We start from the raw sequence: 24,338 nt of genomic DNA on the forward strand, positions 1-24,338 counted from the left end.
GGGGCAAAAAAGTATTTAGTCAGTCAGCAATAGTGCAAGTTCCACCACTTAAAAAGATGAGAGGCGTCTGTAATTTACATCATAGGTAGACCTCAACTATGGGAGACAAACTGAGAAAAAAAAATCCAGAAAATCACATTGTCTGTTTTTTTTTCCTTTTATTTGCATATTATGGTGGAAAATAAGTATTTGGTCAGAAACAAAATTTCATCTCAATACTTTGTGATATATCCTTTGTTGGCAATGACAGAGGTCAAACTTTTTCTGTAAGTCTTCACAAGGTTGCCACACACTGTTGTTGGTATGTTGGCCCATTCCTCCATGCAGATCTCCTCTAGAGCAGTGATGTTTTTGGCTTTTCGCTTGGCAACACGGACTTTCAACTCCCTCCAAAGGTTTTCTATAGGGTTGAGATCTGGAGACTGGCTAGGCCACTCCAGGACCTTGAAATGCTTCTTACGAAGCCACTCCTTCGTTGCCCTGGCGGTGTGCTTTGGATCATTGTCATGTTGAAAGACCCAGCCACATTTCATATTCAATGCCCTTGCTGATGGAAGGAGGTTTGCACTCAAAATCTCACGATACATGGCCCCATTCATTCTTTCATGTACCCGGATCAGTCGTCCTGGCCCCTTTCCAGAGAAACAGCCCCAAAGCATGATGTTTCCACCACCATGCTTTACAGTAGGTATGGTGTTTGATGGATGCAACTCAGTATTCTTTTTCCTCCAAACACGACAAGTTGTGTTTCTACCAAACAGTTCCAGTTTGGTTTCATCAGACCATAGGACATTCTCCCAAAACTCCTCTGGATCATCCAAATGCTCTCTAGCAAACTTCAGACGGGCCCGGACATGTACAGGCTTAAGCAGTGGGACACGTCTGGCACTGCAGGATCTGAGTCCATGGTGGCGTAGTGTGTTACTTATGGTAGGCCTTGTTACATTGGTCCCAGCTCTCTGCAGTTCATTCACTAGGTCCCCCCCGCGTGGTTCTGGGATTTTTGCTCACCGTTCTTGTGATCATTCTGCCCCCACGGGGTGGGATTTTGCGTGGAGCACCAGATCGAGGGAGATTATCAGTGGTCTTGTATGTCTTCCATTTTCTAATTATTGCTCCCACAGTTGATTTCTTCACTCCAAGCTGGTTGGCTATTGCAGATTCAGTCTTCCCAGCCTGGTGCAGGGCTACAATTTTGTTTCTGGTGTCCTTTGACAGCTCTTTGGTCTTCTCCATAGTGGAGTTTGGAGTCAGACTGTTTGAGGGTGTGCACAGGTGTCTTTTCATACTGATAACAAGTTTAAACAGGTGCCATTACTACAGGTAATGAGTGGAGGAAAGAGGAGACTCTTAAAGAAGAAGTTACAGGTCTGTGAGAGCCAGAAATCTTGATTGCTTGTTTCTGACCAAATACTTATTTTCCACCATAATATGCAAATAAAAGGAAAAAAAACCAGACAATGTGATTTTCTGGATTTTTTTTTTCTCAGTTTGTCTCCCATAGTTGAGGTCTACCTATGATGTAAATTACAGACGCCTCTCATCTTTTTAAGTGGTGGAACTTGCACTATTGCTGACTGACTAAATACTTTTTTGCCCCACTGTACATACATATATATACACATACACACAAAAGAAAATATCAATGATGCAGAATACAGGTGCTTCTTGCAAAATTAGAATATCAAAGTTATTTTATTTCAGTTCTTCAATACAAAAAGTGAAATTCATATTAGATAGAGTCATTACAAACAGAGTGATCTATTTCAAGTGTTTATTTCTGTTAATGTTGATTATGGCTAACAGCCAATGAAAACCTAATAAAGTCTCTCAGTAAATTAGAATAATTAACAAAAACATCTGCAAATGCTTCCTAAGCATTTAAAAAAGGTCAGTTAGTCTGTTTCAGTAGGCTCCACAGTCGTGGGGAAGACTGCTGACTTGACAGATGTCCAGAAGGCAGTCATTGACACACTCCACAAGGAGGGTAACCACAAAAGGTCATTGCTAAAGAAGCTGGCTGTTCACAGAGTGTTGTATCCAAGCATAGAAAAATATTCAGGATTGAGAGTCCTCAGTAGTTGATACCTTTTAATGGCTAACTGAAAAGATGGTAACACATTGCAAGCTTTCGAGACTACTCAGGTCTCTTCATCAGGCTAGACTAATACAAAATCTGAAGTCAGATATTTATGCACAATACAACACAGAAAAAATGCAATGGATAAGACAAGTGACGTGAAGCAGAACTATCAATATGGGAGAGGGAGAAACATAAATATAAACATTGGACCAGTTCTTAGATAAGGAGTCCGGATGTTTTATGGTCCTCTGATTGGGGTCTAGTTCTGTGTTGTAATGCCCCCACAAGGTTTTAAAAGGAAATTCCTTAATTGATGTAAAAAGACGAGTTTGGGAGTACAAATTTATGACGAACTTTGACACTCTCAGTGCTGGAATGAATGTGTCGCATGGATTTATGTCTTTTTACATCAATTAAGGAATTTCCTTTTAAAACCTTGTGGGGGCATCACAACACAGAACTAGACCCCAATCAGAGGACCATAAAACATCCGGACTCCTTATCTATGAACTGGTCCAATGTTTATATTTATGTTTCTCCCTCTCCCATATTGATAGTTCTGCTTCACGTCACTTGTCTTATCTATTGCATTTTTTCTAGGCTGTATTGTGCATAAATATGTGACTTCAGATTTTGTATTAGTCTAGCCTGATGAAGAGACCTGAGTAGTCTCGAAAGCTTGCAATGTGTTACCATCTTTTCAGCTAGCCATTAAAAGGTATCAACTACTGAGGACTCTCAATCCTGAATATTTTTCTATCTACTGGCTAACACGGTACAATCCAAGCATATTAACCCCTTCACTACCAAGGGTGGTTTGCACGTTAACTCCCGGGCCAATTTTTACAATTCTGACCACTGTCCCTTTATGAGGTAATAACTCTGAAATGCTTCCATGGATCCCGGTGATTCTGACACTGTTTTCTAGTGACATATTGTACTTCATGTTAGTGGTAAAATTTCATTCAAATAACTGCGTTTGTGAAAAAAAAAACGGAAATTTGGCGAAAATTTCGCAATTTTCCAACTTTGAATTTTTATGCCCTTAAATCACAGATACGTCACACAAAAAACTTGATAAGTAACATTTCCCACATGTTTACTTTACATCAGCACAATTTTGTAACCAAGATTTTTTTTTTGTTAGGAAGTTATAAGGGTTAAAAATTGACCAGTGATTTCTTATTTTTGCAACACCATTTTATTTTTACGGACCACATCACATTTGAAGCCACTTTGAGGGGTCTATATGATAAAAAATACCCAAAAGTGACACCATTCTAAAAACTGCACCCCTTAAGGTGCAAAAAACCACATTCAAGAAGTTTATTAACCCTTTAGGTGCGTCACAGGAATTTTTTGAATATTTAAAAAAAAAAAAAAAAATATGAACATCTAACTTTTTTTCACAAAAAAAATACTTCAGGTTCAATTTTTTTTATTTTACCAAGGGTAACAGGAGAAATTGGACTGCAAAAGTTATTGTGCAATTTGTCCTGAGTACGCTGATACCTGATATGTGGGGGGGAACCACTGTTTCGGCGCATGGCAGAGCTCAGAAGGGAAGGAGCGCCGTTTGACTTTTTCAAAGCAAAATTGGCTGGAATTCAGATCGGACGCCATGTCACGTTTGGAGAGCCCCTGATGCACCTAAACAGTGGAAACCCCCCACAAGTGACCCCATTTTGGAAACTAGACCCCCCAAGGAACTTATCTAGATATGTGCTGAGAACTTTGAACCCACAAGGGCTTCACCGAAGTTTATAACGTACAGCTATACAATTAAAAAATCATATTTTTTCCACAAAAATGATCTTTTCACCCCCAATTTTTATTTTCCCAAGGGTAACAGGACCAAGTTATTGTGCAATTTGTCCTGAGTACGCTGATACCCCATATGTGGGGCTAGACCACTATTTGGGCGCATGGCAGAGCTCGGAAGGGAAGCAGCGCCATTTGAGGTTTTTGGCTGGAATTGAGATCGGACACCATGTCGCGTTTGGAGAGCCCCTGATGTACCAAAACAGTGGAAACCCCCCACAAATGACACCATTTTGGAAACTAGACCCCCCAAGGAACTTATCTAGATGTGTGGTGAGCACTTTGACCCCTCCATTGCTTCACAGAAGTTTACAACACCCGGGCATGAAAATAAAAAAAAATCGTATTTTTTCCACAAACATGATCTTTTAGTCATCAATTTTTTTATTTTCCCAAGGGTACCAGGAGAAATTGGACCCCAAAAGTTGTTGTCCAAATTGTCCTGAGTACACTGATACCCCATATGTGGGAGAAAACTACTGTATGTGCACACGTCGGGTCTCGGAAGGGAAGTAGTGATGTTTTGGAATGCAGACTGTGATGGAATGGTCTGCGGGTGTCATGTTGCTTTTGGAGAGCCCCTGATGTACCTAAACAGTGGAAACCTCTCACAAGTGACCCCATTTTGGAAACTAGACCCCATAAGGAACTTATCTAGTTGTGTGGTGAGCACTTTGAACCCCTCAGTGCTTCACAGAAGTTTATCATGACTGGGCGTGAAAATAAAAAAATCATTTTTTTTCCACAAAAATGATATTTTTGCCCCCAATTTTTTATTTTCCTAAGGGTAACAGGAGAAATTGGACCCCAAAAGTTGTTTTGCAATTTGTCCTGAGTAGGCTGATACCCCATATGTAGGGGTAAAACACTGTTTGGGCGCATGGCAGAGCTTGGAAGGGAAGGACCACCATTTGACTTTTTCAACTCAGAATTGGCTGGAATTGAGATCAGACGCTATGTTGCGTTTGGAGAGCACCTGATGTGCCCCAACAGTGGAAACCCCCAATTCTAACTCCAACCCTAACCCCAACACACCCCTAACCCTAATCTCAGCCCTAACCCTAGCCCTGGTCCTAACTCTAGCCCTAATGGGAAAATGGAAATAAATACATTTTCTTTTAATTTTATTATTTTTCCCTAACTAAGGGGGTGATAACGGGGGGTTTGATTTACTATTTATGGCGGGTTTTTATATTTGGCAGCTGTCACACGCTAAAAGACGCTTTTTATTGTAAAAATAGTTTTTGCATCACCACATATTGAGAGCTATAATTTTTCCGTATTTTGACCCACTGAGTCATGTGAGGTCTTAATTTTTGCGGGACGAGTTGATGTTTTTATTGATACCATTTTCGGGCACGTGACTTTTTTTTATCGCTTTTTATTCCGATTTTTGGGACGCAGAATGAACAAAAACCAGCGTTTCATGAATTTCTTTTGGGGGGGTGCGTTTACACCGTTCCGCGTGCGGTAAAATTGATAAAGCGGTTTTCTTCTTCTGGTCAGTACGGTTACAGTGATACCTCATTTTGGTCTTTTTTTATGTTTTGTCGGTTTTATGCAATGAAAACAATTTTATATAAAAAATAATTATTTTTCCATCACTTTATTCTGCGAGCTATAACTTTTTTATTTTTTGCGGATGATGCTGTGTGGCGGCTTGTTTTTGCGGGACAAGATGACGTTTTCAGCGGTACCATGGATATTTATATGCGTCTTTTTGATCGCGCGTTATTGCACTTTTTGTTCGGCGGTATGATAAATTATTTTTTGCTTCGTTTTTTTATTTTTATTTTTTAAAGGGTTCGCTAAAGGGGTTAACTAATGGGACAGTTTTATAGGGCAGGTCGTTACGGACGTGGCGATACTAAATATGTGTACTATTGTTTTTGTTTTTTTTATTTATTTCCAAAAAATGAATTTATTGGGGGAATATTTTTTTTCCAATTTATTTGGCGATTTTTTTAAAATTATTTTAACTTTTTTTTTAAACTTTATTACATTGTCCCAGGTGGGACATCACTGTCCTGTGACAGATCAGCGGTCACAGGCACTGCTGCAGACTTCCTCATGCCTGTGCTTTGCAGGCACTGAGGAAGCCAGCTCCCTGCAGGCCCCTGTCGCCATCTTGGATTCGGGGGCCTGCAGGGAAGGAGCCCCCCGCAGCAGCGCTGCACATTGTGCTGCTGTGGGGGGCTCAGGGAAGCAAGGAGGTAGCTCCCTCCCTGCCGATGCTTCCCTTTAACCCCCGCGGTGTGCAAGGGGTTAACGTGCCGGCCGTGTCCCCCCCGTGAGCGCAGCTGATCGCGCTAGACGTAATATTCCGTCCATGGGACTTAGGGCCCAGGTCACATGGACGGAATATTACGTCCAATGTAGGAAAGGGGTTAATGGAAAGTTGAGTGAAAGGAAAAAGTGTGGTAGAAAAATGTGCACAAGCAACCGGGATAACCGCATCCTTGAAAGGATTGTTACGAAAAGGCCATTTAAAAATGTTGGGGTGATTCACAAGAAGTGGACTGCTGCTGGAGTCATTGCTTCAAGAGCCAACACACAGAGACGTATCCAGGACTTGGGCTACAAGTGTTGCATTCCGTGCGCCAAGCCACTCATGACCAATAGACAATGCCAGAAGTGTCTTATATGGGCCAAGGAGAAAAAGAACTGGACTGTTGCGCAGTGGTTGAAGGTGTCGTTTCCAGATTAAAGCAAATTTTGCATTTCATTTGGAAAGCCAAGTCGCAGAGTCTAGAGGAAGAGTGGAGAGGCACACAGTCCAAGCTGCTTAAAGTCAAGTGTGAAGTTTCCAAAATCAGTGATGGTTTGGGGAGCCATGTCATCTGCTGGTGTAGGTCCACTGTGGTTTATAAAAACCAAAGTCAGCGCAGCCGTCTACCAAGAAATTTTAGAGCACTTCATGCTTCCCTCTGCCGACAAGCTGCTTGGAGATGGAAATTTCATTCTCCAGCAGGACTTGGTACTTTTGTCAGTGTGGACAGGTGGCAATACCTGGTTTAAAAACAACAGTATCACTGTGCTTGATTGGCCAGCAAACTCGCCTGACTTTAACCCTATAGAGAATCTATGGGGTATTGTCAAGAGGAAGATGAGAGACACCAGACCCAAAAATGCAGTTGAGCTGAAGTCTGCTATAAAAGCAACCTGGGCTTAAGTAACACCTCAGCAGTGTCACAGGCTGGTTGCCTCCATGCCGCGACGCATTGATGCAAAAGGAGCCCCGGCCAAGTATTGAATGCATTTACTGAACATACATTTCAGTAGGCCAACATTTCGGATTTTAAAATCATTTTTCAAGCTGGTGTTTAAAAGTATTCTAATTTACTGAGATAATCATCAACATCAACAGAAATAAACACATGAAATAGATCACTCTGTTTGTAATGACTCGATATAATATAGGAGTTTCACTTTTTATATTGAAGAACTGAAATAAATTAAATTTTTGATGATATTCTAATTATGTGAGAAGCACCTGGATATTGTACAAAAAGGAGTATCAGTCTAGACATTATTGTGGCCTCAAAAAGGCACTTTGACGTCAACAAAAAGCCATCACCTCGTGTACTAAACTGTGCAATCACATTTATAATTGCAGAATCAAATTATGCATAATTTATCTAATATGGACATCTAAAATGTAGCAGCAATCTAGGGCTGCACTTATGTACCGTATATTAGTTATAAACTGGTATATAATAAAAGATGAGACTACTTAAAACATTTATTTTGAAAGTATAAAAATGTAAAAGATATGGGCATCCTTGCCAGCATTTGGATTTGCTTAAACACTTTTTTTGCTCAAAAATCAATTTGAGGATTTTTTTTTTTTACAACTTTTTTTGCGTGTACATGCTATGTATTGCATCACACAGCAGACTATCATCTCAGTGAAATGATTCTGATGACAAGGATTACAACCATTACCTACTCCACTATTTTAGGCTGATAAATAACACTGAAGTTAAACCTTGATATCGTAATATATATATGTAAGGAGACTTCAGGGCTGTGAGCTGCTCAAGAGAACTTAAGAAACCTTTAAGCAGAGAAAGCCTACATGGTTCTTCTCTTTTATCAGATTCAAGGGTTCTTAACTAGAGATGAACAAACAGTCAGCTCCTTCCTTATTCAGCAAGCTATAGCGCTTACCGATATAGCTGCATGGGTAACCCGGCTACCTGGAGCGCTCCCAATAATCAGCTGTTCGGTGCCGCAGCTGCATGTGTCGTGGCTGTGTGACCGTCACAACACACAGGCTCTCCATGCATGACTGTCACACAGCCACGACACATGCAGCTTCGGCACCGACAGCTGATTATCGGGAACGCTCCAGATAGCCGGGTTTCCGATGCAGCTATATCGGTAAGCGCTATAGCTTGCCAAAGAACGAGGGAGCCAACAATGTTCACTCATCACTATCCCTTAAAGATCAACCCCTTAAAGATTAACAAGGGTATTTAAGTTTTGAATTTCCGTTTTTTGCTCCCCTTCTTCCCATAGCCATAACTTTTTTTTTTTAATTTTTCGGTCACTATGGCCATGTGAGGGCTTGTTTTTTGCGGGACAAGTTATACTTTTGAACTACACTATTGGTTTTAACATATCATGTACACGAAAACTGTAAAAAAAATTCCAAGTGCGGTGAATGGCAAAAAAAAAAAAAAAAAAGTGCTATTCCTCATTTTTTTGCTTTTTTAAAAATAAAAAAAAAGGTTAATTTAATGCTAAAACTGACCAGCCATTATGATTTTCCAGGTGATTACGAGTTCACAGACATCAAACATGTCTAGGTTCGTTTTTATTTACTGTATTTTGTGGTTTATAAGACGCACACCAAATTTTGAGGAGAGAACTAGGAAAAGAAAACTTTTTTAAATAAAATAGTGGTGCTTCTTACAATCCATGCGTCTTCTTGCTTTCCGGGGGTGTGGCTGCGGTGAAGCGGGGTCCCAGGGTCGCTGCTGGTGGAGGCAGGAGTGGGGCGATGCTGCGGACCCCAGACTGGGGAGAAAGGGGTGTTCGGTGGTGCAGGCCGCAGTGGAGCAGGGTCACAGCTGGAGGAGGCAAGAGTGCGGGGGCTCCACTGACGTTTTGTGAAAGCCCAGAGCCCCTGCACCGTTTACTATGCAGTGGACTCCGGGAAAATTTCTGCCCAGGCGGCGCATGTGCAGATGGAGGTTATTGGCGCTGAGATCTCATCTCCTGAGATCTTGGTGCCGAAATCTCCATTGGTGTTGCACCTGCGCTGCATCCATGGCCATTTTCCAGGAGATATCGCATAAAGGCAGGCGCAGATCTCGGCTTTCCTCCATCTGCGCAGAGTGAGAAGCCAGACCCTTATGCCGCTGCAGGGCTACAGCTCACCACAGTACCACCACCGCTTGCCGCCGTACCACCACCGCACGACCACCACACCACGACTGCAACACCCCCAGCTCCAGGCCCGCAGCATTGACCCCTCGGTAAGAACAGTGTTTGGTTTTCAAGACGCACCCCCAATTTCCACCTAATTTGTGGATCATAAAAGTGCGTCTTACAATCCGAAAAATACAGTAAGTGGTATTTTAAAAAAAAAATAAATAAAAAAAAAAAAAAAGAGCGCTACTTTCCAAAACCTGTAGCGTCTCCATTTCTTGTGATCTGGGGCTGGGTGTGGGCTTATTTTTTGTGGGCTAAGATGACGTTTTTATTTATACCATTTTGGTATACATATGATCTTTTGATCGCCCGTTATTGCATTTTATTGCAATGTAGCAAAGACCAAAAAAACCTAATTCTGGCGTTTTGAATTATTTCCATGTTACGCAATTTCACAATCAGGCTATTTTTTTTATATTGATTGATCAGGCGATTTGGAACACTGCGATACCAAATGTGTGTACATTTGATTTTTTTATAGTTTTATTTTGAACGGGGCGAAATGTGGGCGATTTGAACTTTTATATATATATTTTCAATATTGTTAAAAACTTTTTGAAGTTTTGCATGCTTTAATATGGGAGACTAGAAGCTGTAGTACTTTGCTCGCCTCTGCTACACACAGGCGATGATCAGATCGCCTGTGTGTAGCAGAAAAGCTCACTTGCTATGAACCGTTTTATGTCTACATACAATCCTAAGTGGGAAACAATGAGAAATATTTTGAGGAAGCACAGGTCCATCATAAAAACAGAACCTGAATTATGTATGATGCTTTGTTTGCCCCTTTTCCAATTTGGATACCGCTAGTGTGCGTGCCTACTGCCGTCCTTCTGCTTTTTGCATCACTAAAAGCATACATGGGTGACGAGTGCAGATCAATGACATCACAGGAAACTTTTCCTTTGACCCGCCATGTCACCGGATTGGCTGAAAGTGATGCGCACATGACATGAATGCCACTACCCATGCGCCACTCTATGCCTTATTTTCAATCACTTGCTAGATTTACTTTTCATCTATTTATGACCTGGGGAGGACCATGTTTGGTCTGTTTTCTCTTTGCCATATGGACTTTTTAAGATGTTTTTAAATTATGGTGTTTTTCTATGCCTCTTTTGTATTTGTTAACTAAATAAAGATTTGTCAAGGTTGATCCCTTTGTTAGTATATCAGAGGGCAATACAGAGATCTATCCAATGAAGTGTTTGTACCAAGGACTGTGACAAGAACAAGGGGGCATTCTCTTTGTTTGGAGGAAAGACAATTTCTGCACCAGCATAGAAGAGGGTTCTTCACGGTAAGAGCAGTGAGGCTCTGGAATTCTCTTCCTGAGGAAGTGGTGATGACCAACTCACTGAATGAATTTAAGAAAGGAATGGATGCTTTTCTTGTGAGTAACAGTATAGAAGGTAACGAATAACAGAATATTATAGGTAGATGGTTGACCCAGCTTAGGGGAAGGAATTTTTTTCCCTATGGAGAAAATTGGCTTCTACTCTGTGTTTTTTGCCTTCCCCAGGATCAACAATGCAGAACAGCTGCACTAAAAATAGGCTGAACTAGATGGACATAAGGTCTTCCTTCAGCCTTTAAAACTATGTTACTATGTTATGCATATTCTTTTTCTCGTTTCTTTTTGTACCTTTTTATATGCATATGGTTGATCCCTGACCCTTACATCTATGTGGTGCCCGCTGTCTTTTTCTTTTTGTAAAAGCATCCATGGGTGACGTGTGCAGATCAATGACATCACAAGAAAATTTTCCTTTGACCCGCCATGTCACCGGATTGGCCGAAAATGATGCGCACATGACATGAATGCCACTACCCATGCGCCACTCTATGCCTTATTTTCAATCACTTGTGGGGAGTCCTATATCAGGCAATCACAATTCCCTGAGGAAACCCATACGAAACGCGTGTTGGGGTTTTGCGGGTTACACCGAGACATATCAAGTCATGGGTAAGCTCCTCTTTATTTACATTTGCTCTGTGCTTGCTACTTGTTAATTCTATTAGTCCTGGTACAACTTGGCAAACTTATGATTTGCCTTACATTTGCATACTTTTATACAATCATGTGACTAGGAATATTCTGTAAAATTATCAATCTTGTTTTGTGACACGAGTTGCTACCCGTCTATACAATGTTCTTAGGCATACCCCTATGTTTCTGTGCTTTCACCATTCAAGACCTTTTATTGTAATTAGGTTCAATAACATTAATAAAAACTGTAATTTTTACACTTTTCCAAGTACAAGGATGTGAGACTGTCTATTTGCAATAATTAAATAGTCTTGGAATTTTTTCTTAGGTTATTGGATATTGATTTCTAGGAGGCCCATGGCCTCTTATCTTTTGGAGTTTACATTTTTTGTTTGGATCATTGTATCAATTATTTTTTGTTTGTTTTTGCTGGAATTTATAAAAATGATACCTTTGGCAAGTTGTATATGTGCTTTTGGTAGACAAGCTCATAGTGGGGAGGATTGATGTTGCTCTGGTGGATACAAAAGACATTTTCATTTGTTGTATCTAGGAAGAGAAAAAAATAAAAACAAACAGAAGTTACAATTAAAATTATATCTCCCACGTACAAAAGGATCTGTGAATTAAGCTATTAACATCTGCTCCATACCTTCCAATGAAGGTCCAATGCTAATATATATTGCACTATGTGTAGTATTCCTGAATTATCTAGAAACTTGCTTGCTTGTCATAACCATCCTATTCCCTATGCCATCCTGTCATGGTGGTAGGGACCAGGAAGTACACGTGGAATTAAAAAAAGATCTTTTATGGCAAAAAAATAAAATATGGTAAGTATAGATGAAAATGTGAGAATATGTGAAATCCTCACATTAAATATCTGCTCTAGTTAAGATTTACAGCTCTGGAAAAAATTAAGAGACCACCACATCAAAACTCTGTCATGGGCAGCCCATTCTCCAGACCTGAACCCCATTGAAAACCTCTGGAATGTAATCAAGAGGATGATGGATAGTCACAAGCCATCAAACAAAGAACTGCTTAAATTTTTGTGCCAGGAGCAGTGTGAAAGACTGGTGGCAAGCATTTCAAGACGCATGAAAGCGGTTTTTAAAAATCATGGTTATTCCACAAAATATTGATTTCTGAACTCTTCCTGAGTTAAAACATTAGTATTGTTGTTTCTAAATGATTATGAACTTGTTTTCTTTGCATTATTTGAGGTCTGAAAGCATTGTTTTTTTTTAATTTTGACCATTTCTCCTTTTCAGAAAAAAAAATAAAATTATTGCTTGGAAATTCGGAGACAAGTTGACATTAGTTTATAGACTAAAAGAACAATTTACATTTTACTCAAAAATATACCTATAAAGAGAAAAATCAGACAAACTGAACATTTGGAAGTGGTCTCTTAATTTTTGCCAGAGCTGTATTTTGTGTAAAAACAGTTTTATTGTAATGTAAAAACACATGCTTGCGTGAATTATGAGAGAGATAAGAATCAGGTCTCGTTTTACAATTACATACCAGGTTTATCAGGTGTCTGAACAAAGTGTTGAGATGTGAAGGTTTTGCCATCGGGATACTTGGGATGAGGGGGCAGTCGAGAGTCAAGATATGTACAGAACACATGCATAAGTATCTTTAAAAAATAAAAAGTGGAAAAAGATTTACTAGACTTTACCCATGAGGATAACATTATAATTGTCACACTGAATAACATTTCTTGGCACTCATTTTCTTGATCTTATGTATGCCAGGAAGGAGCCAGCTTGAAATAAGTTCTCCTTTCTTTGTAAGGTACGGGTGTCAGCCTCCTTGTGACTGCAGGATATACCATGGTATCCGGTGTTCCCAAACCAAGCGCCTGAGAAGCACAATTTTTGTCTTTTTTCTGGTGTTCGCTATAAGGCCGGAGTCACACTGGCGATTAAAACGACGAATGCAATGCGATAAAAAAATCGCATTGCATTCGAACCCATGTTATTCTATGGGGCAGCTCACATCTTGCGATTTTTTATCGCATCCGATCGTCGGACCGAGACAATCGCAGCATGCTGCGATTGTCACCGATTTTCAGATCGGATTCGACAATGCAAGTCTATGGATGTGATTAAAAATCGCATTGAAAACGCACCACACGTGTGACTTGTAATTAAATCGCAAGACTTCTCTAAGTCAACAGCAAAGAGCATCAGGCATTGGCATTGGATGTCAATTTGATGCATAGATGCGAATAAAATCGGTTCCACGCCGGAAAATGGGATGACAGACGGATCCCTGGACAAGAATTCTGTGTGCGATTTCGTACCGTTAAAATGGGACCAATTTTTTATTCGCTGTGTGTGACTCCAGCCTAAGGGTAAAAGAGGTACCCCATCAAATATTTTATCCTCTTAATATATTGCATTCATATTATATAGCACTTACAATTGATCATTTTGCCTTTCTACCCAGCTAATTCTTTTTTCTCTATTCTATGTAAAAACAGGAAATCTCTTGTCCCTGCATTTATCATTCCCCTCTTCAACCCATGACCCAGCTGCTCCGCTCCTCCACCTACCAGGGACTTTTGCAGTGACTTATCACTCAAAGGGAAAATTGACTTCCTATTTCTATATAGAGCTTAGAAGGATTCAGCTATAGGATTCCCTATAGAAGACGCCGCCAGAGCCCTGCTCCTAGACGCCAGCCTGCAGGAATACCGGCGGTGGGTGAAGAAAGTCCACACCGCAGTCGGACCCAAAGGGGGATGCGGCGGCCGTCGGAAGGCGCGAGCGGTCGAGAATCTGCGGCGCTATTTATGGCGCCGCTCCTGGCTTCATGTTCTGGTGCTCCAATAAAGGTACCTTCAGTATCCCATACTGTCTGTTCATCCTTTACGTGTTCGCGCCTCGTCCAATGACAGGCTCTGGTGGGCGAGTGGGTGGGAGGCGAAGGGGGCAAGGACCATCCGTTTTCGCTGGCACATCACCTGTGCTGAATCTGTGGTCAACCGGAGAACTATGAGGATACGGGGTGGCAGTACACGCCGTACTCATAGCCTCTTTGTGGGAGTACAGCTGTGACTGTTCACACTGTATCCCTCCTGAAACCTGAAAACGAACGACGCACATCGAGGTAGATATGGGTCCAATGAAGGACCTGTGTCCACCTCCTACTGACACTAAGCTAAACTGAGGAATTTCCTGCCGGTCAGTGGGGTGTACACTGCGGAGGAGCTAACCTTTTTGTGCATAGTGTCAGCCTCCTAGTGGCAGCAGCGTACATCCATGGTCTCTTGTGTCCCCCAATGAGGCGAAAGAGAAACGAGAAATCGCTGGTCAACCTTTAACCCTTATAACTTCCTAACAAAAAAAAATTTTGTTTCCAAAATTGTGGTGATGTAAAAGTAGACATGTGGGAAATGTTATTTAATAAGAAATTTCTGTGACATATCTCTCTGATTTAAGGGCATAAAAAGTTAAAGTTTGAAAATTGCAAAATTTTCGCAATATTTCCATTTTTTTCATAACTAAACACAAGTCATATAGAAGAAATTTTACCACTAACATGAAGTAAAATATGTCACGAAAAAAAAATCTCAGAATCAGCTGGATCCGTTAAAGCGTTCCAGAGTTATAACCTCAAAGTGACAGTGGTCAGAATTGTAAAAATTGGCCTGGTCATTAAGCTGCAAAACGGCTCTGTCACTAAGGGGTTAATGTGCAGCAGCTGCTGCCTGGCACTGCAGATCCCTTCTATTTTAAGAGAATTAGAGTTGATCTCAGTTTTCAGCAGCAGCCTTAAAACATTGAATGCAGCTGAATAGCAATCGTCTGTTCAATGTGTACTTTATATGTACATACAGTGGGGCAAAAAAGTATTTAGTCAGTCAGCAATAGTGCAAGTTCCACCACTTAAAAAGATGAGAGGCGTCTGTAATTTACATCATAGGTAGACCTCAACTATGGGAGACAAACTGAGAAAAAAAAATCCAGAAAATCACATTGTCTGTTTTTTTTTCATTTTATTTGCATATTATGGTGGAAAATAAGTATTTGGTCAGAAACAAGCAATCAAGATTTCTGGCTCTCACAGACCTGTAACTTATTCTTTAAGAGTCTCCTCTTTCCTCCACTCATTACCTGTAGTAATGGCACTTGTTTAAACTTGTTATCAGTATAAAAAGACACCTGTGCACACCCTCAAACAGTCTGACTCCAAACTCCACTATGGTGAAGACCAAAGAGCTGTCAAAGGACACCAGAAACAAAATTGTAGCCCTGCACCAGGCTGGGAAGACTGAATCTGCAATAGCCAACCAGCTTGGAGTGAAGAAATCAACTGTGGGAGCAATAATTAGAAAATGGAAGACATACAAGACCACTGATAATCTCCCTCGATCTGGTGCTCCACGCAAAATCCCACCCCGTGGGGTCAGAATGATCACAAGAACGGTGAGCAAAAATCCCAGAACCACGCGGGGGGACCTAGTGAATGAACTGCAGAGAGCTGGGACCAATGTAACAAGGCCTACCATAAGTAACACACTACGCCACCATGGACTCAGATCCTGCAGTGCCAGACTTGTGCCCACTGCTTAAGCCTGTACATGTCCGGGCCCGTCTGAAGTTTGCTAGATAGCATTTGGATGATCCAGAGGAGTTTTGGGAGAATGTCCTATGGTCTGATGAAACCAAACTGGAACTGTTTGGTAGAAACACAACTTGTCGTGTTTGGAGGAAAAAGAATACTGAGTTGCATCCATCAAACACCATACCTACTGTAAAGCATGGTGGTGGAAACATCATGCTTTGGGGCTGTTTCTCTGCAAAGGGGCCAGGACGACTGATCCGGGTACATGAAAGAATGAATGGGGCCATGTATCGTGAGATTTTGAGTGCAAACCTCCTTCCATCAGCAAGGGCATTGATGATGAAACGTGGCTGGGTCTTTCAACATGACAATGATCCAAAGCACACCGCCAGGGCAACGAAGGAGTGGCTTTGTAAGAAGCATTTAGCCAGTCTCCAGATCTCAACCCTATAGAAAACCTTTGGAGGGAGTTGAAAGTCCGTGTTGCCAAGCGAAAAGCCAAAAACATCACTGCTCTAGAGGAGATCTGCATGGAGGAATGGGCCAACATACCAACAACAGTGTGTGGCAACCTTGTGAAGACTTACAGAAAAAGTTTGACCTCTGTCATTGCCAACAAAGGATATATCACAAAGTATTGAGATGAAATTTTGTTTCTGACCAAATACTTATTTTCCACCATAATATGCAAATAAAATGAAAAAAAAAACCAGACAATTATTATTATTATTATTTATTGTTCTAGCGCCATTTATTCCATGGCGCTTTACATGTGAGGAGCGGTATACATAAAAACAAGTACAATAATCTTAAACAATACAAGTCATAACTGGTACAGGAGGAGAGAGGACCCTGCCCGCGAGGGCTCACAATCTTCAAGGGATGGGTGATAATACAGTAGGCGAGGGTAGAGCTGGTCGTGACAATGTGACTTTCTGGATTTTTTTTTCTCAGTTTGTCTCCCATAGTTGAGATCTACCTATGATGTAAATTACAGACGCCTCTCATCTTTTTAAGTGGTGGAACTTGCACTATTGCTGACTGACTAAATACTTTTTTGCCCCACTGTATACGGCAGTCTCCAGAGCTAACGGCTGATCAACAGGGGTATCACACGGCTACTGATCTGATCCTCATGACCCAATTACATAGCCAATAAAGTGGGACAGCTTATTATTGAGACAAATCCACACCTGTAAAGAAAAAAGGCTAGATTGACCAAGCAGTTCTTGTGATGAGGCAGACAAAATGTATTTTTAATTTGTCACAAGTCTTGAGCGGCTCATTGTGGAAGTTTATAATTAAAAAATATACGCATATATCTGTCTTAGCTGAAATTCACTCAGACCCTGAAAAAGTCTGCTACACTTATATATTTTGTAATGGATTCCAGGCTGTGTGTCACATGCAAATTTGGCTGCAGATTTTATCCTCTGCACAGATATGCATGAAATCCATGGTAAATTCATGAGGAAATTGCTGGCAGAATACAGCATGCTTGAATTGCATAACCGGCAACACACCATGAAATCTGAGAGACTTTTTTTTTCAAACTTGTTTTATATAGTTTTTGCTGCAGATTTTAGGGAAAAAAATTTGACCAACAAATAAATATGTGAATGTTGTCTTATTCTCACAATGACAACTGTTAGGCTGGAGTCACACATAGCGACTCACCAGCGATCCTGACAACGATATCAATGTGTCAGGATCGCTGGTGAATCGCTATGTGATCACTGGTGAGCTGTCAATTCAAGGAACCTGTGTTTATGAACACTACCATACCGCAGAGTCTGTAGGAAGGTCAGTATCCCATTTCCGGCCTTTGAAATCTCCACCTCCATTCCACCGGTAAGAGCTCATGCATCCACCATGGGATAGTTCTAGAATAAAAAAGAAAACAAGCAAGAAACTCAATAGCCTTAAATAAAACCACTTTAATTCCTTCCCGCCATATATGTATGGGATCGGATAAATGGAGCCAGACTCTGGATGTGACATTCAGCCACAAACAGCCGTTGTTGGAGCAGAGATCTGCCTGTGACTACTAACGTGCTAAATGCTGCTGTCAGTCTCTGACAGATGCATTAACACAGTGCCGACATGGGGGCCTGTCATCGTCTGCGCCCATCAGTTGTCTTGCGATGTGATCGAGGGGCGCCAGTGAGTTATGACAGTTGGGGGTGTACTGAGGGCACTACATGCCTGTGACGGAGCTTTGTTGAAACCCAGCCTGTAGCCAAGTCTGATCTATCAAATTTAACCCGATCAGTTAACACTATAAACAGAAAACAAAAACAACATGCAGTAAGAAGTGATCAAATTAAAAAGAGGAAAAACACAAAAGATCGATTGCACCTCCGGAATTTAATTATATATCAAAACGCAAAAACGTAGACAAAAACACGCCAGAAATGGTGTCCTAGGCCAAAAACTGACACTAGGTTACATTCCAGATAACTGGAATGATAACCAAAAGAGCTATGTAAATATAGTGAATATCTAAAATAGATATTTAGAAACTTCTCCTAAAGCAATGTCAAATAGTATTCAAAAAAGAGTTTGGGTCCTTAGTGAAACATGACACTTTCTATGAGCTAATGTACCTTGATGACTATGCACAACTCCAATGCAGTGTTATTGCTTACCTCTAATATGCTTCTGATAATACTGCATTATTAATGTATCTGTTAAACAATAAGCAATTACATTTAAATTTAGAAAGTGCAATGATCTTTTGGATGTGTCCTTTTTTCATTTGTGTGAAAAAGGCATTAAATACACATCAGTATTTATTAGCTTTTATTAACAATAATCCATGTTATGGACAGATATATACAGTTACATGTGTAAACACAGTATAGTTTGCTATTTCTAAAGTCTTTGTTATTCAGATTTCTTTTCAATAAAGTTTCAATGAAACAAATCTTGTGCTTTACATTTTTCAAGTATGTAGCAATATGAGAGCAGGGTCTAAGGTATACATCAACAACATGTAGCCAATATGGATTTGAATAAAGAGTAGAGATGGGTGAGCCCAAATAATAGTGTTCGGTGTCCGTACCGAACACGTACTGTTCGGGCATGAACACCGAACACAGACTTCACCAGGAAGTACATGTTACTGTTCGGGTTCAGCCTCCCGAACACCGGTTGTTTCCCCCAGTTGTGAACTTTGCCTGGCTAGTCATCAATAATACAGGGGAACCCACTCAAGTTTTTTTTTTTTAACTTATATATTTAGAACGCAGGCGCTGGCTGATAAATACACCCATCAGCCGCTGCCTGCTTTCGCTGCTATTAGCGGCGGCAGGCATAAGCTGATGTGAGCAGTAGTCCCATTAGCCGATGCCAGTGACCGGAGGTAAACTTTTTACCTCCGATCACAGATGCGGGTGCACACTGTCATTTGATGAGAAGCACTGTTTGCCGCGCTGTGAAGCATATGACAGTTGCAAATATTGGATGACTACACTTGCTTCAATAAAGTAAAAAAAAAGTTTTTAAAATTAAAAAATAAAAAAATATTAAAAAGTTTAAATCACCCCCTATTTGCCCCAAAATAAAACCAAAAAAAAAAAAAGACAAAAACACAAATTTGGTATTGCGGTGTTCAGAATCTCACGATCAATATATAAGGACCAATTTGATCGGTAAACGGAATAATGAGAGAAAAGTCAAAACCGCCAGAATTACTTTTTTTTTGGTTGCCGCTACACTGCATTAAGATGCAATAACACTGCGCAACAAATTTCAGAGAAGTTCTTATCCCGAGAAAATTTTATTGTATCTTATAGATTTTGATATGCTGAATACAAAAAGTCTGTATCACGTAAGGTTTTCAAGAAAGTTTATATTTACATTATGACGTCCGAAACACTACATACATGTGCATCGATGTCAGAAGCAAAAGCAGCTGTTCAAAAGTGTTTTGCAGACGACTTTCCTTTATACTACCAAAAAGCACAAATGAAGGACAAAGATCAAATTTGTAAAAATGTATAAATTCAAATTTTATTATATCTCATGAAAGACTACACATAACAACACAATAAAATAAAGTACCAAACAGGAGGGACCAAAATAACAAAGAAGCACACAGGAGGTATGACCAAAAAGGATTATTATATGCAAAGGTATATGCAAAGAAATAAGATGCATAAATCCCTAAGCTGCCCTATAAGCATTAAAAGGGATATACAGTACTAGTAAGGTGTCACCCATCCAGATCAACTGATGACTATGGCGTTTAATATACGGTAAGTAAATAAAATGCCATCAGTGAACATTGGTATTGGTGCAGATAAAAAAAAGGCTTGTAGTTATTGAAGGTGAAATTGGTCTTCTGAGAACCAAAATACAGTCAAATCTCACTGCGCAAGAGTGTAATAATTTCGATAAAGAAGTCGATATCGAGATAAAGTGGGAACAAGAGGTACAGAGCCATAAAATTTGTAAGTTCCAATGTGATCTGCAAGATTTTGCACAAAAGAAAGTCTATAGGTGGCAGAATAACAAGATCAATAGAAAGGCAACCTCACGGTCATCATCTATTACCTCCAATCAATCTGAAGAATCATGTGGAGACAATTTTTGAGGAAAGCGGAGTGGGCGAGGAGAGGAAAGAATGTTAGATCATCAGTCCCACAAATCCGCCACTCCATTTCCTCCCATGTGTAAATTTTGTCAAGAGAGACACACGACAACGTCGAATTTAAAGGTAATTAATCTTTCTAATATACCCCTCACAGTTACACAAATACAGGTGTTAGAAAAGGGTCTCACCTTTGCACCAACGGCCGCGTTTGACTCTTACGTTTATTAAAGATCTTGAACTATTTGCCAGAAAATTGACTTTCAAGAAATATTTTGCCAATCAGTCCAAAAATATATTTCCGAGTGATGTAGAACAAAGGGCATTGGCAGATCTAGAAGTTCTTTTGGACGAACAGAGGGCCTCTGAACAGATAGGGGTGTCTACATATCTACATGGTCGTTCACAACATTTTCCCCCTGTTGGTCTATGTCCCAATGTGGATATTTTTGTCAAATTAGTTAAAAGGGACATGGCTGGGATCTTCAAACGCATTTCAAGATTTAATTTGACAGCAGCACAAAATAAAGCGATTAAGGAGCTTAAAAATTTGAAAAATGTAGTTATAAAACCTGCTGATAAGGGGGGAAATGTTGTGTTATGGCCTGTAGATATGTATGAATGGGAGACGTTTAGACAACTCAATATGACACAGTGTTACAAAAAATTGGATAATAATCCTTTGGATCGGTTCAAAATTGAGTTGGATCATATGTTAAATCTGGCCAGAGACCAAGGTATAATCTCTAATAAGATGTTTGAGGGTCTTGTTACTGAGCATCCGGTGATCCCTACTTTTTATTTAACACCAAAAATACATAAAAACTCCAGTAATCCGACAGGACGCCCCATTGTTTCAGGAATAGGTTAGCTTAACGGAGGGCATCTGTAGATTCATTGATTTTTATCTTCAAAAATGTGTGGAAACATTACCTTTTTACATCAAGGACACAACAGATATCCTCAATCGTGTTAATGGTATTCAATTGGAACGCGATATGTTCTTAGTTGCCTGCGACGTCGAATCGTTGTATACGTCCATACAGCATGACCATGGGATCACGGCATCAAAATTTTTCCTCCAAATGGCTAATTTAGACACTGATTTAGTTAAATTTTATTCTTGATCTGTTACGTTTTTTTTGACCCACAATTTTTTTACATTCAAAGACCGATTCTTCCTACAGCTCCAGGGAACTGCTATGGGGGAGACTTGTGCGCCCTCGAATGCAAATCTTTTCCTGGGGCTGTGGGAAAGAGAGGTTGTTCATGATTTGGAGGGCATTGATGCCGTGGTCTCATGGTCTAGATACATAGACGATATTTTGCTTATCTGGCAAGGGTCTGAGGTTTCTCTTGTTTCCTTCCTCAATAGATTGAATAGAAACCAACTGAACATCCATCTGACATGGCAGTATAGCAAGGAGAAAGTAGATTTTCTAGATGTATGTCTGCAAAAAGACATGAGAGGATTCATTACCACTAATGTTTTTCGCAAGTGTACAGCAACGACCACCATGTTGCATGCCAGCTATTCACATCATCCGCAGGTATTTAAGTCCATACCTGTCAGCCAATTTCTACGGATGAAACGTATCTGTTCTAATGACTATGTTTGAGCATCAGGCTACTATTTTGAGAAACAACCTTCAACAGAGGGGTTATAATCATAGAGTCAACAGATCAGGTTATAGAATGGCCAAGTTTACACCACGAGAGTCATTACTTTCTCATAAGGATTCCCCAGTGAATAAACACCCTGATAAACAATCAGTGACGTTCATTACGACCTTCAACTTCGAATGGAAGGATGTTATGGCAATTTTGAGGAAACATTGGTTGGTATTATTGGCGGATGAGGATTTAGAGCCACATATTCCGGGTCAACCTTCAGTAACTTGGAGAAGGTCCAAGAATCTGAAGGATATTTTAACTAGGAGACACTATGTAGCACCTACAAAGTCCTTTTTTTATAATAAAATTGGCCCAAAATGGGGTTCATTTCAATGCGGTGATTGTTCTGCATGCAGGTTCATGGAGAGAGTATCTACTTTTGAAAACAGTAATGCCACTAAAACTTTTTCCATTACTCATCACATCAATTGCAAAACTGAAAATGTAGTCTACTATGCCAAATGCTCTTGTAATTTCATTTACATTGGCATGACAACTCATCAATTACGTGCACGAGTTCTGGAACAAGTCAGAGACATAAAAAAAAAGGATCTTCGTTACAAGATATTGAAATCCTCAAAACAATCCCTAGGCATTTTAGAACTCATCATAAAAGCAATCCTAGTGGTTTTAAAGGGAACCTGTCACCAGGGCTGTGGAGTCGGAGTCGTGGAGTCGGAATAAAATGGACGGACTCCGACTCCTAAAATATATAATAAATTGGGTACAGTAAATCAATGCAGAATGTGCTGAATATTTTTTCACAGGAGTTTGGGAAAGTTATGAAATGTCCTATAAATGACTGTTCTATTCCTGATCTAAGGCTACATTCACACACAGTGTTTTTCCTGCATTTTTTGAGGATACGTTTTTCAGCTGCAAAAGCAGATCAGCTTTTTAAAAATATCGCATCACCTGAAAGGTTTTTAAGCTCATAGATAATGTTTTCAATAGCAAAAGCAGATTAGAAATCTGCGCTATCCATTTATCCATATCTGTCTATCCATATCTTATCAGTACCAAAAAGAATGAAAGCCGGGTAGCACACAGACTAACACTCCTTTTTTTTTTTTTTAGCACCAGTCAGGTACACCTCATAGCCGCCAAAAAGGATGCCCAGGACAGACATTGCTCGTCCTTAGTAACACATCAACATCAATTGATAGTTGGAATAAATAGACTGCATTCACCACATCTTCTTATGGTGCAGGCTTTATTTTCAAGTGTAGGGGTGTGCATTATGAGGTTCTGCAGCAGCTGAGGTGTGCAGTATGAGGTTCTGCAGAACAGTATGAGGTTCTGCCCCCCCCCAGGTTTGATCCTGGCTACGCCCATGGTCTGCATGTAGCCTGAGGATCTAGGGTTTGTCTTAGCTGAGGTAAGTCATAGTGTTATATATATATATATATATATATATACACACATATATATACACACATATATATATATACACACACACATACCTACACACACACACACACATATACAGTACAGACCAAAAGTTTGGAAACACCTTGTCATTCAAAGAGTTTACTTTATTTTCATGACTCTGAATATTTTAGATTCACTCTGAAGGCATCAAAACTATGAATTAACACATGTGGAATTATATAATTAACAAAAAAAAAGTGTGAAATAACTGAAAATATGTCTTATATTCTAGGTTCTTCAAAGTAGCAACCTTTTGCTTTGATTACTGCTTTGCACACTCTTGGCATTCTCTTGATGAGCTTCAAGAGGCAGTCACCGGAAATGGTTTTCACTTCACAGGTGTGCTCTGTCAGGTTTAATAAGTGGGATATCATTCCTTATATATGGGGTTGGGACCATCAGTTGTGTTGTTCAGAAGTCTGGTGGATACACAGCTGATAGTCCTACTGAATAGACAGTTAGAATTTGTATTATGGCAAGAAAAAAGCAGCTAAGTAAAGAAAAACGAGTGGCCATCCTTACTTTAAGAAATGAAAGTCAGTCAGTCCAAAAAATTGGGAAAACTTTGTAAGTGTCCCCAAGTGCAGTGGCAAAAACCATCAAGCGCTACAAAGAAACTGGCTCACATGAGGACCGCCCCAGGAAAGGAAGACCACGAGTCACCTCTGCTGCGGAGGATAAGTTCATCCGAGTCACCAGCCTCAAAAATCGCAGGTTAACAGCAG

General features: G+C 40.2%; 1 protein-coding gene across 1 annotated transcript in view; it reads right to left on the reverse strand.

The window, feature by feature from the left end:
* Positions 1-24,338, reverse strand: part of LOC141077866 (transmembrane protein 209-like) — a 78,372-nt gene that overhangs the window by 22,365 nt on the left and 31,669 nt on the right. Inside the window, exons 5-7 of the mRNA XM_073564591.1 lie at positions 17,700-17,797; positions 12,864-12,978; positions 11,785-11,882 (exon numbers count right to left, since the gene is read on the reverse strand). Of these exons, the coding sequence (XP_073420692.1) occupies positions 11,785-11,882; positions 12,864-12,978; positions 17,700-17,797 (311 nt within the window). The remainder of the gene's footprint in view (positions 1-11,784; positions 11,883-12,863; positions 12,979-17,699; positions 17,798-24,338) is intronic.

The sequence above is a fragment of the Dendrobates tinctorius genome, unplaced genomic scaffold (genome assembly GCF_039654945.1).
Source record: "Dendrobates tinctorius isolate UK_male_01 unplaced genomic scaffold, ASM3965494v1 ptg000463l, whole genome shotgun sequence".
Lineage (NCBI taxonomy): Eukaryota > Metazoa > Chordata > Amphibia > Anura > Dendrobatidae > Dendrobates > Dendrobates tinctorius.